Source organism: Tachypleus tridentatus, chromosome 2, assembly GCF_004210375.1.
Source record: "Tachypleus tridentatus isolate NWPU-2018 chromosome 2, ASM421037v1, whole genome shotgun sequence".
NCBI classification, from domain to species: Eukaryota; Metazoa; Arthropoda; class Merostomata; order Xiphosura; family Limulidae; genus Tachypleus; species Tachypleus tridentatus.
In genome coordinates, this window is record NC_134826.1 from 96,127,400 (window position 1) to 96,143,613 (window position 16,214).

Below are 16,214 nucleotides of genomic sequence, written 5' to 3' on the forward strand. Positions count from 1 at the left end.
TGTTTCAGAGAGCAGAAGTGATGTAGCTGATGAGGAAGCCTAGAAAGAAGAACTAGGTAGAAGCCAAATTGTCCATATGATATATTTGAACTTAGCTCCTAGATTGTGGACATGATGAATAAACACTTCCATGGCACAGTTGGAAACATAAGAGATAATATTATGCCAAAAGAGAGACATCAAAACTAATACACTTGCTGCTGGCAAACTAAATGGAAATAAAGTCATGGGAACAGAGCATTCAGAATGTGTGTAGAGGTGCTTTAGATGTTGATGTTGGTTATCCAAAGTCTTAAAGAAAATTATCAATGGAGAGGTAGAAAAACCTCTGTATCATGAATTGTGAATCTACCAAGAAAAAAGGTTAGTGATGCAATGTCAGTCTCTGGTCTTTTGGGGGATATTAAATAGAAATAAAATGTAAAATTGGGGCAAATGGCCCTCTTTATGGATTTCATGACCAAAAGAGACATAAGCTGAAATGCAAGAGAAAAGAACAGGAGGGAAAGAGATAAGAATTGAGGAGAAAAGCCTTTAGCAAGAACCTGAATGAACCACCAGTCAATTGATAAAAAAAAAAAAAGACTTGAGACCTTCAATTAAGAACATATATTCTCCCTGAGAATTCACCCAACTGGGTACAAAGTTAGCAATTCAATAATGGGATGTAGAACAGCCATTCTACTGGAGGGGAGAGTAGGTACAGGAAAACAGAAAAAAAAAGGAAGTGGAGGGTTCACAGGGTCAAGAAACAGGAGGGGACTCAAAATAATAGAAGATTCAAGAAAACAAGAAATTAAAGAAGGAGTGGCACAGGACAGACTTTGCTTGAGTATTTAAGGTGATAACCCCCCTTGTATTTCAGAGCAAAGGAAAGAAGCCAGACATAAGTTATGGAGGTAAGAATGAAAGACAGATTACAGAAGAATTTCAATTCTTAAAAATCTCAGCAACATAGTAACCATGTAAAAAGGCACACAATTAAAGACAACACTGGCCAAGTTTTCAAAGAGTTTGTTTGTTTGTTTTTGAATTTCGCACAAAGCTACTAAAAGGCTATCTACACTAGATGTCCCTAATTTAACAGTGTAAGACTAGAGGGAAGGCAGCTAGTCATCAACACCCACCGCAAACTCTTGGGCTACTCTTTTACCAACGAAGAGTGGGATTGACTGTCACATTATAACGCCCCCACGGCTGAAAGGGTGAGCATGTTAGGCGCAATGGGGATGCAAACCCACGACCCTCAGACTACGAGTCACATGCCTTAACACGCTTGGCCATGCCGGGCCAGTTTTCAAAGAGCACCAATAGAAGATCCTCAAGCAGACTATCAGAATTAAGTGTAGGACTACAAACAGGACATTAAGAAAACAGGGTATTCAAAGAGATGGATGAAAAGAAAGCAAACATTGGAAAATTGAGCACCAAACAGAAAAACTGAAAACATGGGATCACCACCACAAGCAGGTTAAAGGGATTCCTGGAATTAGAAATTCAAAAAAGTTCAAGATGAAAGCTCATGAGTCATGGCAAGAAATCCTGTAGTCAAAGAAGAGTAGGAATTTGAGATTTGAAATTAAGCTGATCTGGGAACATGTCAACATGGACATGAACATTTGAAGGAGGAAAAATGACTAAATAATTCTTAGGATGAGAGTCACATAGCAAGGAATTGAAAGAATCCAAAGCCACATGAAAAAGAGAAAGCACAGTATAAACCCAATTAATCAAACATGTTTCAAGGAGAAACATTTTCCTTCACAAAGAAAAAGAGTCTAGGGCAAAATAGAGGATGGTGAAAAACATTTGACCAAATTTATCATCCTTGTTGTCAGGTTCAAGAGCATACAAAGCACACCAATGAATAATGAAATAAGGCAAATGAGACAGCAAAGAACCCATAACATATTAAACTATGGATTTATAATCTTTCACAGTTAATGTTCCTTCAGTGGCCACAGACATAGAATGGCCAGTGTCATAAACATTGCCAGAACCTCAGAAGTGATATCATACGTTCAGTAACCAACTCAAGTTTTTAGTACAATAAAAGTTTGTGCTTTTTGTAACTTTAAACAAAAAAAGTTAAAATAAATACTAAAACTGAAAAATATAACAATTATAGCTTAAGCAAAAGAAAATTAACATTTTCAAACAGCAGTGAAAATCTCACAAAATTAAATTAAAAACATGTTCATTAGAGACAGAAATCAAGTTAATTCTGAGTACAAATATTTATGGAGATATACTGAGCATGAAAGGTGTGTCACCTTCCTATTGGTAAAGGGCTACTGGTGCATGATGATTACATTGTGGGATTAACATTTACTTTATCAATGGGCACTTGCACTTGGATGCCATGCTTCAGTTACTTGACTTTTTCTCACTGTGTTGGCTGTCAAAAAAACTGTGTAGCTTTGAATTGTGCATCTCAGAAAAAATAAAAATAATGAGGCACCACAACAGAATATCCCAAAAATACTATAATTTATCTGAAAAGTTACATTACTGCTCAAAGTAACAGCTTTACTCAACACATATGAAGCAGCACTGCTAAAAATGTAATGGTCATACAGAGAGTAAATGTGATATATGAATCAACAAGTTTAGTGATGCCAGGGATACTTTTTATACAGATTATTAACACTTGAACACATTAACCTTGTAGAAATATCACTTCACCAAATATGAGAAGCAACTACAGTCCAAAATCCAGCCATTTGATGGAGGTTAGAAGTTCACAAGACTGGAGGGAATTTGGACCCTCCCACCAACTCATGAATAGGGTACATGGTAATATGATAAATTGATAGATTAATCCAAGAACCCAACAACTGGTATTGTAAAATGTTTGCATACTGTAAACCATCTCACTTAAAAGTGAAATTGACTGGAAGTACCCCTACTGCAGTATCATTTTCAGAATAACAAACATTGAGGGATGACAAATGGGGGAAGAACCATAGTAATTTGTAAGTACCTTCACTTTAACCAGTGGCAGATTTAAGGTTGTGTGGGCCCAGAGGCTAATAATATTTGTGGGTCCCACATCCCATATAATTTTACACTGAATAAAATTATCAATGGACCCCTATTAAAACCAAGAGCTGAGATCCTTTTGCCTCTACCTAAATACACTACTTACCATGACTTACAAAACTAATAGAGTATAAATGAAGGAGGAACACAGATATCTATAACATATGTATGAAGACTTATGTTGACTGGTTCTACCCTAAATCTGAAATGTAGCCACTAAGTACTGACATCTATGTGGAGGTAAGATGAGGGATTCAAATCCAACAGGTGAAATGCAATTTTGTCTCACTTTTATTTGATTTTGTGTGTATAATACTGAAAGATATCACATCTACACCAGCAGATCACCACCTCCCTACTCTCAACTGAATGGTTTTAAAATCATTTCAATATTTTAAAAAGTAAACCATGCTAATTTATTCAATATAAGGTATGGTATGTCAAAGGTGGGCAGCTACGATCCAGGATGAGCAAATGTTTGAAGCAATTCTATCACAGAAACCTCCAGGTGATCTTCCAGAACACCCCTCTCTCTGCAGTGTACTCTGCAGCCATGTATAGCCATGGAATAACTGTATAGCCATGTAATTATAATATGCAAGCTGACATGGTTTTACAGTGTAGATTTAAGCATTTAAAGAACACCAAGTCAGGTACCACTTGCCACAGAGCAGGATCCAATGAAAAAATAGGAACATGACCGAGAACTATAAATGTATATATGTATAAAAAAAGTAACTTACTCAGTCACACAATCTCATGAAAGAGTGAATGACGGTACCCTGTCAAGGAAAAAACAGCTATCCAAAGCAGAGAATGTGAGATAAACATAAAATATAGTCTCAGTGCTTGACAGATGGTGACAGGATAGACATGCAAGAAAAAAGAAAGTGCATGATAGGAATAACAAAACAAGGACGAGAAGATGGAAAGAAGGAGAAAAAAAAACAATCGAACCACAGTTTAAATCCAGTGCATAATGTGGGATGGAAAAAATATCATAGACAAAGAAGTGGAGAAAGGGGAGAAAATGTGGGAATTGGAGTTAAGGAAAAGAAGAATGAAAAACAATGAAACAACATACATGTACTAGATCAAAAAGGTCATCCTGATCCCACTAGAAGAAACATGGTAAGAAAAAAGTCAAATTAAATATACATGAGCCTCTAATACATAGATTAATAAAACTGATTCAGAAAAAAAAGTAAACAAATTAAATCAAAACAGCTGATAAAAACCAAAGCAGTGTCATCAAGGAATGATCATGAATGAAGCTAACAAGAGTCAGGGTAAGAGGATGATTAAGCAGAAACCAAAAACAAGAGAGATAACTAGGTGGAAAGTGAGAAGAGATTCAAAATCATGTTCTGTAACCATGAAGAAATATAAAATAATTCTAATTCCACTTCAGAATAACTCAACAAGTTACAAATATCACTTTTGTATACTAAAGAGTAAACATGTTGAGAAACCATTACAATGATATGAAAAAAAATATTATAATAAAACACTTGAAAGAGTGCACAAACTAAATGTTAGGAAACAACTATTGCCAAACACAAATGGATAGTTTGATAAACTTAACATAGGAAGTCAGTGTCAAAAACGTATGTCATTGGTGGAGAGTAATCACATAATGATTTGCATGAGAAACTCATTGGAATCAGTGAATTTCAACTAAGGGATGCTAAAAGACCTGTAGCCCCTGTAAAATTTTTTTTTGCATGTAGAGGGCACCACTGAATAAGAATAGCTACTTATGCAAGATGAGATATTGATATTGTACCATTTCAGAATTTCTCACTAGGTTGCCAATGGCTTCTCCTTGTTCTCTGGTGAAAGACCAAAGCAACTGTGGCAGCTGAGCCCTCAACTCCTCTAAGGGCAATGGAAGCCAAACGTCTCCTCTATGCAATCTGAAGTAAATTACAATCGAGTGACAACGTGATGTAGTGTTTTCTATTTTGTACTATCATTATTAACATTCTATCGCTTGTCGTGTATAAAATATAAAAAACAAAACTTACCATTCTTTATCATGTGACTTGAAAATGTTTTAAGCATAAGTAAAACATATAAAAATAATGTTATGAAGTTTAGTTGACTTCAAAGGGTTTCTAGTTTTTTAATGCTATTATGTATAATAATGGTTATTGAAGTATTTGTTTTATCTTTTATTTCTATATTTTAAAAAATGGGTTCAATTAAAAGTGGGTTTATATCATGCCTGTGGCCGCTGTTATGTATTTGTACATGTTTTTCTATATGTAGATATTTTGTTTTATTTCTAAAATTGTTTGTGTTGTTTTTCAAGTAAATGTTATTAAAAACATATGTCTATATTAGTCTGATTGTGTATTACTTCATTTTGTACAATTTGCTTTTGTTTACAACTACCATTGTTGTTGTTTGCTTATTTAGTATTACAGTGTAATTTTCAGCATTTTCAAAAGTTTAATGATAGTGTATGTGCACTTTCATAAGGGTTTATTTTCATACTGTCTCCATTATTCTTTGTTAAAAGGACTCTGTACTGAATTTCTACATTAAATGAAAATTTTTTGTCAATTTAGATTTTGTAATGATTTTTTTCTCTTTAGTGTTGTGATGTCTGTGTAATGTCTTTTTTTTTAGCAAGTGAAAAATTAATGCACTTCACAACCATATGTCAAATTTAAAAGTTTATTAATTTTAAAATTAAAATGTCAGCTTGAGGAAAACCCTGAAGTTAGAAAAACAGAAACACATAGTATATGAATTATCTGGTAATATTACAGCATTCATTCACAATTTCATATTTCTTCTGCCTGTGTGCAGTTTTTGCATAACACATGGTTAAAAAAATATGTTGTGTAAGTTAATTTAATTCTAGCTGCCTTGTTTCATTCCTTTTCCATTTTTAACACAAAATTTGCTTTACTCTTTGGTGAAGTCACTTTGGCTTTCATTTATATTTGTCTAAATGCTTTTTTTTTCTTTTAAATCAGATTTTATAGAATTTTTCCCACTAAAGAAGTAAAACTATCTTAGCTATAGCTTGCACAGTAATTCTGTCAACTCTTTAAAAAAAATAATTTTAGGGTGTATTCATAAACACATTAATTACAAACCAGAGATAATTAACTAAGAATCATTAGTGGAATACTGGATATAGTTTTGGTCTCTTTACAAATGAAAAGATAATGGGTTAATGGAAACAGTTTAGAGCAGAACTACTAGTATCTTAATGTTTCAACTGGTATTTCAAGGCTGTCCTTGCATATCTACCCTTGACACATGTATCATAAAGTCTTCAATTCCCTCTTAAACCTGAGTTAGGGACCAGCTCCACTACCGCCAATAAGAATTTATTCTACAAACCAATCACCTGTTAGAAAATAAAGCTATCTTGACTGAAACCTGTCTTTTCCAAATCTTAAACTGGTGTCCTCTTTTCTACTGTTTTCAGAACACACCACTATGATGTTAGAGATCTTTACCATACCAATATCCCAGCAAGCCTTGTAAACTTCAAATATATCACATTTCAGCTTTCTCTTCTCAAGCAAAAATAAGTAAATTTCACCAGTTCCTGTACAAGAATCCTTCTATCTCTAGCATCACCTTAAAGGCACTCCTACGAACACTTTACTAAAGTCTAACTACTCATTTACTCAGTTTTCAACACAAACATTGTCATCAATATCCTTTATGAATCTAATCTCCTTACAAAAGTTTAAGTTCCTTAAAAATAGAAGGGCTCTTGTTTTTCATATGTTACACTGTGTTACATCCTTTCAAAGTTTCATACTTCAAGCACACCACATTTTTAGTACTATTGAAGAAACTTGATATAATGAATAAAAATAATTCTAAAGCATTATGGAAATCCTACTTACCACAATCATTTTTTTAAATACTTATTCATTACCATTCTCTGTTTTCTATGACTGACCGTATGACCAAGCTTGTTTTCTTAACTTATTCTTGTGCTTACCTTATCCCCACTTGCAGAAACATTATAATCAGCAATGGAAGAGTGTGTAAGAGCTGATCCACCACTGCAATCAGTTCTTCTGTTTGATCTATCCTTCCAGCATGGAATATGGCACAAGAGATCAGGTTCTCCACGATCTGGAAGACTTGAGACTGTTTCACATGATGTCTCCATGGACTTCAGCCCAGCAACACAATCACTATTAAAAGAGAGCAGCTGAGAGCTATTCAGGGATGATAAAGCTGTTCCCATACCTTCCTCTTCACCTTCTATCTTTCGTTTATAATTAGTTGATGATGTAAGACAATGCGTAAGATCAGGTGGTTTATATTTTTCTCCAGACATTACCTGGAAATCAGATGATGCCATTCTTAGATTCTGATTTATCTCCTCACAGTTGAGCACTTCTGCTGAACAATATGTTTTACAGCTTGAGAATGATTGCAGGGAATTTATGTTTTCTTCACTGCTTCTAAAAACAAAACTTTGGTTGTTCTCACAATGTGGTAAAGGTGAATTTGGCAGAGTTCTTTTGCTTTGAAAAGGATTAACATTTTCATCTACTTCTAGATGGCAGTCACAGTGAAGTGTATCGTCTTCCATTTCATTCATACTATTATCATTAACTTACGATTTTGCCGTTAACATCATACATATATCACCAAGTTATATTTGAAAGTCCAGCTGAAGTGAGTAAAATAAACAATGATTTCAAACCAAAACTTTCTTTATAAACATTTTCTACTGGATGAAATGAATCTAGGAGTGTTTCCAAATGCTAATCTTCTTTTCCATGCCTGTTATAGTAGGAGAAAAAGGAGACAGACATTAGAGATATCTCCATATCTGAAAGACTTAATTATTTTCAATATAAGACAAATTTCATGACGTGAATTATATTATCTTAAATTACTAAAAACGAGCATTGTTACTTTCAGTGATGTACCTTAATGAAGTTTCATTTATTTTTGTTTCTCAACATATCAAAAAACTACTGCAATAAAAAAAAAATACAGACACACACACCATAATTTTCAAGTTATTAAATGAAATATCATGTATGCTGCAAAGTACTAGTAAAATGACTGGAATCAATCAGAATCTGAATTGTTTTTACCAGTTGTGGTCAGTATGAATTATCAAAAGCAAAACATTAAGTGATCAGATGTGTGAAGTATGTAATGGAAACTAATAATTTTCTTTAAATGCTCATGAAAGCTTAAAGAAACATTAACTGAAATTCATATAACAATATATGCAATTTATTTCCACAGTAGTATAGCTGAACTTCAAAATCTGCTTTTTAACGGAATAAACCAAAATAAAATGTCAGGCTTATTATGTAAAAATACAGTATTTGAATATTAATTTGGAATTTTGTATAGCCAAAACATTTTTTACTTTGAAATTTAACACTTTTAAAAGTGTAACATGCTTTTTTGTTTTCATGGTGAAACAAGTGCTTATTAAAAACCTTTTAGTGTTTTGAAATTTTCTGTAAAAATTTCAGTTGATAATAAGAATTGAATACCACATTAAAGTACTACGTGTATTGATTAATCAAATAAATAAAGCTTTTTTTTTAAATTCTGATGTCAATAAACAAATTGACTCCCAAGACAAGTCAATGAAAAAAACATTGGATGTAACCTTTCAAGCTTTTAACACTAGACAAGAAGGACCAGTGAGTTGTTTTTAACATAAAACGGATGTCTCTAAACCAGCAAACTATAGTATATTTACAAAGTCTAAATCATACTTATTACATCTGGATGAAATATCATACACCACATGTAGAAAAAAAAGTTCAGAAATAAGTCAAGGGAGGAAACACGAGCTTTGAAGCAACTGCTCCTGCAAGAAGAATGTACAGAATGAGGTTGAAAAGCCTGGATTTATAGATATGTCAGATATATAGGTAACAATGCACTGAACTGCAAAAATACTTGATTACATATTAAAAAAAACAACAACTAGCAAAGCCAAGACTAGACATCATATGCTGTAGTCATGGTTTTGGTTCCTTTCATAATAAAGTTGGCATCCTACATGTTAAATATATAAGGCATGGTTTCAAGATAATTGATGCAGAATAGGATGAGTTTAGAAGTTTAGTTAAGCTTAATAGGAGGTCACTCAAACAAATAAGCACTTGAGTCCAGTGACCTTAGCTCTAATTCAAATGAAGATGTCTACAATCTTTCTTGCATGAAAAATCTTTACCATTCAAACTTTTAGCAAAAGTTACTTTTCACTCAGTCTAGTAATAGCTATTATTAATATGTCTGAAGGCTTAGTTGAAATTGCATTTACAAATTATTAGATTCAGCTGAAGAATTAATGTCTCTTTAGAAGAACTATTAAATGAATACCCCAATGTTTAAGCAAATGATGCTGATGTACAGTTTCTGAATTTATTTAATTAAATGATTTTTCCATTTTCTATTCACCAATCATGGTCAAAATACTCTTACCTTCTAGGAAACTAGGTAAAGAATATAGTATTATAAAATAATGTAGGCTTAATACAAGTGGCGTTAACAAGTATAATTAACTTTAAATGGTATTTTCAGTTTTTGTAACAAAGGATACTAGCAATATTCCTATCCCTCAGAACTTTATGGTAAATGCTGGGATTAATCAAGAGATTACAAATGGATAAGACACCAGGACCATATAACATTTTCAAAATGAATTTGAAAGGGGTCAAAGCCTACATATGCAATCTTCTCCTCATTAAGTTTTGGCAGATCAACAGATGCAGTGCAAGATCCTGAAGACTGAAGCATTGCTAATGTTACTCTCATATATTTAAAGACACTAATAAAACATTGCCATGAAAATAAGCCAGAAAGTCTTACCTCAGTACAGGACAAATACAGTAAAAAAAAAACAACCAACAAAACCTTGCAAAATAATCTAGTGAAATACATCATAAAAACATCAACATGAGTTTAGTAACAGGAAATTTGCTCTTTCAAACTTTTTTTTTTTAGGATGTGTTATCTGGATGATGGAAAGATTTTGATTACATACAACACAAGAAAATATCAATGAAATGCTAGTAGTATAGGTTGGAAAAAAAGACTAACCCATTAGATTGTAATATGGCTGGAGGAGGCAGAGAACATTTTTGTTTTTGAGCTCAGAGTTACAAAATGGATTATCTGTTCTTAAACCCCAAAGAAAGGTACAAAACTTTTAGATTTTAAGTTTCATAAGCTTTCTGACTTACAAACCAGTTATTGGAGAGAGGGGAGTGAAGAAACAAAAAAAAAAACATTGTATTAATGGAGATATATCAAACTGGACCCTTATTACAAATGGAGTAAGTCATAAGAGTTAGTGTTCAGCCTTCGCTCTTCTTATTTACATTAATGACACTAATAAGAGTATAAATAGTACAGAAGTAATATATTTAGATGTCGCTAAGCTCTTGGGTATCTCAAGCCTGAGAATAGGGAGAAACTATAGAATGCGTTAAATCAATTGGTTAGTTAAAAAAGTGTTTGGCAAAGGATCTTTATTTATAGCAAATGAATGATAACTAATTTGCTTTATTGTAAGTTGGATGCAAAATATTTATGATGAACAAATATTTAAATGGGTCGCAGCTGCTCAATTCAAAATGGCAAAGTCATGAATAGCTAATCTATAAAGTAAAACAAGTTAAAAAGGCTCCATCTTGAAAGACTATCATCTTTCATCTTCAAGCCAGCTTGCTCCAGTTTTATTTTATCCAGAAGGATTGAAGTTCTTGTAATGCAGTTAGTGTAATGGGTAATGATTGACCAATGGTAGCCACACACTGATTGTTTCCATGCTCAAGTCTCTATTTGGTAACAATTTGACCATAATGATTAATAGATTCTCCATTTTGATAGTTTTCCAAAATTCACCTAATTTTCCATGTTTGTAATTGTCTTAATTTATTTTATACCCAATCAACATGGTACATTCTACTGGGACACGCTTTTGTGTTGTAAGTCTGGGGCAACCTTTATGTTTTTTCATTCTTACCCCAAAGTGTTTTTCAGTTTCTCCAATGTAATTCAACTTACAAGAACTTAGTATTTCATAAATGGCATTTTGGTGCTTGCCACTAGTTGTTCTTTGCATAATCTCAGTGAGGACTGATCCATGTTTTATAAAATATTTCCAACAGACATCAATTTTGGCTGCACTTGTATTTTGCACAATAATAATGATGGCCTAGTTCTTATCTGTTATATTATTCAGATTATGTTCATAAAGCTATTTTGTGATTAAACCAATGGGTACCCATTCTGTTTAAAACACTGCATGATGTGTCAGTGTTCAATTTTGATTGAGTTTTTATCACCTGGGTTTTCAGCTTTATTGTTCATCATCAAGCATTTAATAATACTATATTTAACAAAAGGTAGACAGTAAAACTTGAAATGTAAGTACGTATCAGTACATGTTAGTTTCTTGTATATGACTGTACTTTTGCAGCAAGTTTGTCTTTCTGTCTGATTAAATTCTATTCTTATGCATAATATTAATAGTACTATAACATAAATACTAGTTATTACACTATACATGTTAACACTTACCGCAGCCTACAAGTGCGACACTATACGTACCACGTTATTACTTAATGCAGTAGTTGTACTACTTATGTATTTTAATTTTTTGGGCATTGTACATCACATACTATTACTAGTTACTACAACGAAACAAAAGCCTAAATCTGAAACCAAAATGTTTTGAAAATTGGAGTATATCTATGTTACATTACTATCAAAAGATTTCCCTGAAATAGTAAGCTCTTCGCTACCCTCCCTTTTTTTTTTTTTTTTTTGCAACGAACTTAACTTCATATATATCACCCGATAAATTTCTTAAACAAGAACTATATCAGCTCTAGACGTGCTTTTCTCAGTTTTAGTTAAGCTACTGAAGATAATTCAATGAATCAGTTAATGACAACGAGCACTCTTTAATTTACAAAAGCACATTCATCTTCGATAAAGATAGACTTGTATTATAAATAAACTGAAAATATATAATAAATATTACATCAACAAATTGATCCAGTATCACCATGTGCTTTAAGGCACTTGACTCATCTTAAAGCAAAAATTTATTTCCATTTCTTACAGTTTCGATGACGAAACAAACTGTTTTATAGTGTATAGGGTTATATAATGAGCAGAGATTTGGATTGATAATTTTGTTTGATTTTTAATGATCTCAATTTATTTTAGATCATCGCAGTATTCATATGTTTAATAATTATTTTATTTTATTGTGTTATTACTAATTTTCTGTGTATGTATTTCAAGTAATTACCTTCAACTAATATTTCATCACTATCCAGATAAGTACAGCTATTTTCATAAGATATTTTGAATCGTTTGTGGCCCGGCATGGCCTAGCGCGTAAGGCGTGCGACTCGTAATCCGAGGGTCGCGTGTTCGCGCCCACGTCGTGCTAAACATGCTCGCCCTCCCAGCCGTGGGGGTGTATAATGTGACGGTCAATCCCACTATTCGTTGGTAAAGAGTAGCCCAAGAGTTGGCGGTTGGTGGTGTCACTAGCTGCCTTCCCTCTAGTCTTACACTGCTAAATTAGGGACGGCTAGCACAGATAGCCCTCGAGTAGCTTTGTGCGAAATTTCCAAACAAACAAGAATCTTTTGTTTTTGGAATTTTGCGCAAAGCTACTGAAAGGCTATCTACACTAATTTAACAGTCCCTAATTTCCCTAATTTAACAGTGTAAGACTAGAGGGAAGGCAGCTAGTAATCAACACCCACCGCAAACTCTTGGGCTACTCTTTTACCAACGAATAGTGGAATTGACCGTCAAATTATAAGGTCCCCACGGCTGAAAGGGCGAGCATATTTGGTGCGACGGGGGTTAGAAGCCGCGATCCTCAGATTACGAGTCGAACGCCTTAAACCACCTGTCCATGCTGCGCCCCATTTTTTGAATCATTGCTGCATTTCTGTTTGTACTCCTCCATGAGGGTGGATTAAAAGAGATAAAAAAAGAGGAAGCACTTGACCCTGTTTTGACCCGTCCCATCAAATATGTTTGCCCTTTCAGCCGTTTGGACGTTATTACACACGGTCAGTCCTACTATATGTTGGTAAAAAGAATAGTCCAAAATTGAAGATGGGTAGAGATGGCACTGCGAAATTAGAGACGACTACCGTGGATAGACGTCGTGTAGCTTTTCGCGAAATTTACACAAAACAAATCGTCAGTAAGTTAACTTGTATAAGAGTATAGTCGGTACTTGATTAATTATTCTATTTTTCAACAAACTGGTGTGTTATATGTCGAAAAATGAGCTTTAAGCAATTGATGAAATTAAAAGCACTCCTACAACGAGCACGTTTTCACTAATTATTCTACGACTGTTTTAGGGTTACTAATAAACTGTAAACTACCAACGAGATATCTGTTGTCCATTGATTTTCTTGCTATGACTGTGGAGATAGATGTATGTGTTATATGAATATATTATGTGTTTTTCTCATTTCGTAATATTGTATTTATTATAAATTTTACTCTTTATTCTACATATATGCAGTGGTGGTGAACAGGTGATATTTAAAGATTATAGTCTGACCAAGTAACATCACATAATGCAAGTTTTCTTCAAAAGCTAGAAATCTTGCACGCAATTTGTCTTGCACATAAATCTGATAAAAAAAAATGTAGGTAGTGTTTTTCAGATTATTAAAAATGGTTAAGGAGGAGGTCTGTTGAGAACCTAAACCTTCCAGGTCACCCAGCAACCGAACACAGATTCAGAAAATGTGTTTATTTCTTTTGAATTTCGCGCAAAGCTACACGAGGGCTATCTACGCTAGCTGTTCCTAATTTAGCAGTGTAAGACTAGAGGGAAGTCAACTAGTCATCATCACTCAACGCTAACTCTTTGGCTACTCTTTTACTAACGAATAGTGGGATTGACCGTCACATTTAACGCTCTCACGGTTGAAAGGGCGAGCATGTTTGGTGCGACCGGGAATCGAGCCCGCGAACTTCAGACTACGAGTCGAAAGCCTTAATCCGCCTGGCCCTGATTCAGATAAACAACAATTAGTCTTGAAGCGGATTTTATGAAGTCTTAAATGAAAATGAAAATTTGTATAGAAGCGACATTTCTTCATAAGGAGTACGCCTAGCATGGCCAGGTGGGTTAAGGCATAAGGAAGCGCAGACGTTATGTTGTTATCTTAAACATCGATAAAAGTGTTTTAATTGTGCTTTACACTTTATATTCAGTCTGCTCATTCTTTATCTTAAACACAGCAAACACAACTTTTGCAGTGTTTCATAATTCTTTAAACATATCCCTTATATGATGATCTTGTGCGACGTAACTCTAACGTTAAACCATTCACTTTATATACATATATCATAGTGTAAATAAGGAACAATAACTTTTGTTTTTGTCCATTATTTCACAATGATAATTTTATTGTGAAGTTTGATAATAAATATAGAAGTGCGCACAACCATATAGTTTAAGCTACTTTTTCAGCATTTTGCAAGATGTTTGTATTTTAGTCAATACAATTTGTTACACCACATAGGATGTAAGATTTAGAGGAAGAGTTGATCATTTAATGGCAATGGTCATCTGAGATAGTAGACATATTTAGAAGTCCTCTCTTTGAATTGGACTTTTGCCACTTTTTCGAAGGTCAATAACAACTACGCACGCGATACAGAAGTAAGTATATACACGACTTTTAGAGTGATCCCATAATAGCAATGTCCAGCTTTGGACACAACTCTTTGAGAAAGAAAGACTGGAAGTAGTAGGGGCAAATACTGCCTGTCAACCAAAGATTTTTTGCTGGAAGATGAGATGGTGGATGCTGCGTGACTTGTGTGGTGGCGATGTGTCTCCTAGAGGTAGGAAGTATAATTACGACATCAATATAATCAACGAAGTACCGGTCCTATACAGACGGCCCGGCATGGCCAGGTGGTTAAGGCACTCGACTCTTAAATCGAGGGTCGCAGGTTCGATTTCCTGTCACACCAAACATGCTCGACTTTTCAGTCGTGGGGGATTTATAATGTTACGATCAGTCTTACTATTCCTTGGTAAAAGAGTAGTTTAAGAGTTGGCGATGGGTGGTGATGACTAGCTGTCTTCCCTCTAGCCTTACACTGCTAAATTAGTGACAGCTAGTACAGATAGTCCTCGTGTAGCTTTGCGCGAAATTCGAAACAAACAATACACAAAACCAATACAGACAATGCTCTGTACCTCTAACTGATGAGTACACCATCTATTGGAGCATAAGGTAACTGATGATTTCTACCATATGGAATTAAAAATGTAGGGTGAACTTTTCAATCAGGTTATAATTAGAAGGTCACAGAGACTGTTTAGTCGTACCCATGGGTTTTCATTATTACGACCAAACATGTCGCTTCTTGTCAGTGTTTGAAACGTCTCAAGCAAGTGATTGGTTGTGATAGTTGGACTCTCAAACAAGTAATTCAACATTTAGTTCTTAGTCTGGATAGTTCAGTTCTGGACTCGCTCGAGCATTTGGATGAGTGTAGTATTTTCAGGTTAAAACTTATTTAATGACAAATATTAGGTATTTAAATTCGCTAATAACAGTAGATCCACTAAGGAGATAATAAGAATAAGTTGTATTGACAAACTTGACTGTATTTCTATAATGTTTATGCTAAATAATGAGATTGGACAGGTTTAAAAATTAACACAACCTCTACTATGAAACAAAGAGTAAATGTAGCTTACATACTTACACTTATGAAAATACAATCTTTCCTACTAGGTTGAAGTTAGGTCAACAACTATCTTTCTTTTGGAATAGACTTATGTAGGACTAAATGTATCGATCTTTAAATTATTCTACACTTGTAAACCTTCAGATAGAAACTATACTAAAAATGTGCTTCAACTCTACAGGTAAACTTAATTTATTTGTCTAGTTAACAGTCTTATATTGTAAGTCTTCTCCCCTCACAGTGCTAACTGACAGAACTAAATAACCAGTGTCAATTCGGCTAGGAAAATATATCGTCTTTAATCCATTAAACCTGGGTGACATATGTTACTGCAATATCCTTTCAAGCAGAATAGACACATATCTACTACAGAGAAGAAAGAAGAAGCTAACAAAAACAAAGCAACGTCAATGAATTTCTGGACCACAATATTTATG

At 33.9% G+C, this 16,214-nt stretch overlaps 1 protein-coding gene across 4 annotated transcripts in view; it reads right to left on the reverse strand.

Annotated features, from left to right (window-relative positions):
* The window catches only part of LOC143244620 (transforming acidic coiled-coil-containing protein 3-like), a 102,252-nt gene extending 90,090 nt beyond the window's left edge, over positions 1-12,162 (reverse strand). For 2 of the 4 annotated variants that reach the window (XM_076489637.1, XM_076489640.1), the window contains exons 1-2: positions 11,596-11,938; positions 7,019-7,815 (exon numbers count right to left, since the gene is read on the reverse strand). In XM_076489637.1, coding sequence (XP_076345752.1) covers positions 7,019-7,630 — 612 coding nt within the window. In that variant the 5' untranslated portion in view covers positions 7,631-7,815; positions 11,596-11,938. Of the gene's footprint in view, positions 1-7,018; positions 7,816-11,595; positions 11,939-12,061 lie in introns of those variants that run through there. The other 2 variants (XM_076489638.1, XM_076489639.1) reach the window with 2 other exon arrangements.
* Between the last annotated feature and the right edge of the window lie 4,052 nt (positions 12,163-16,214).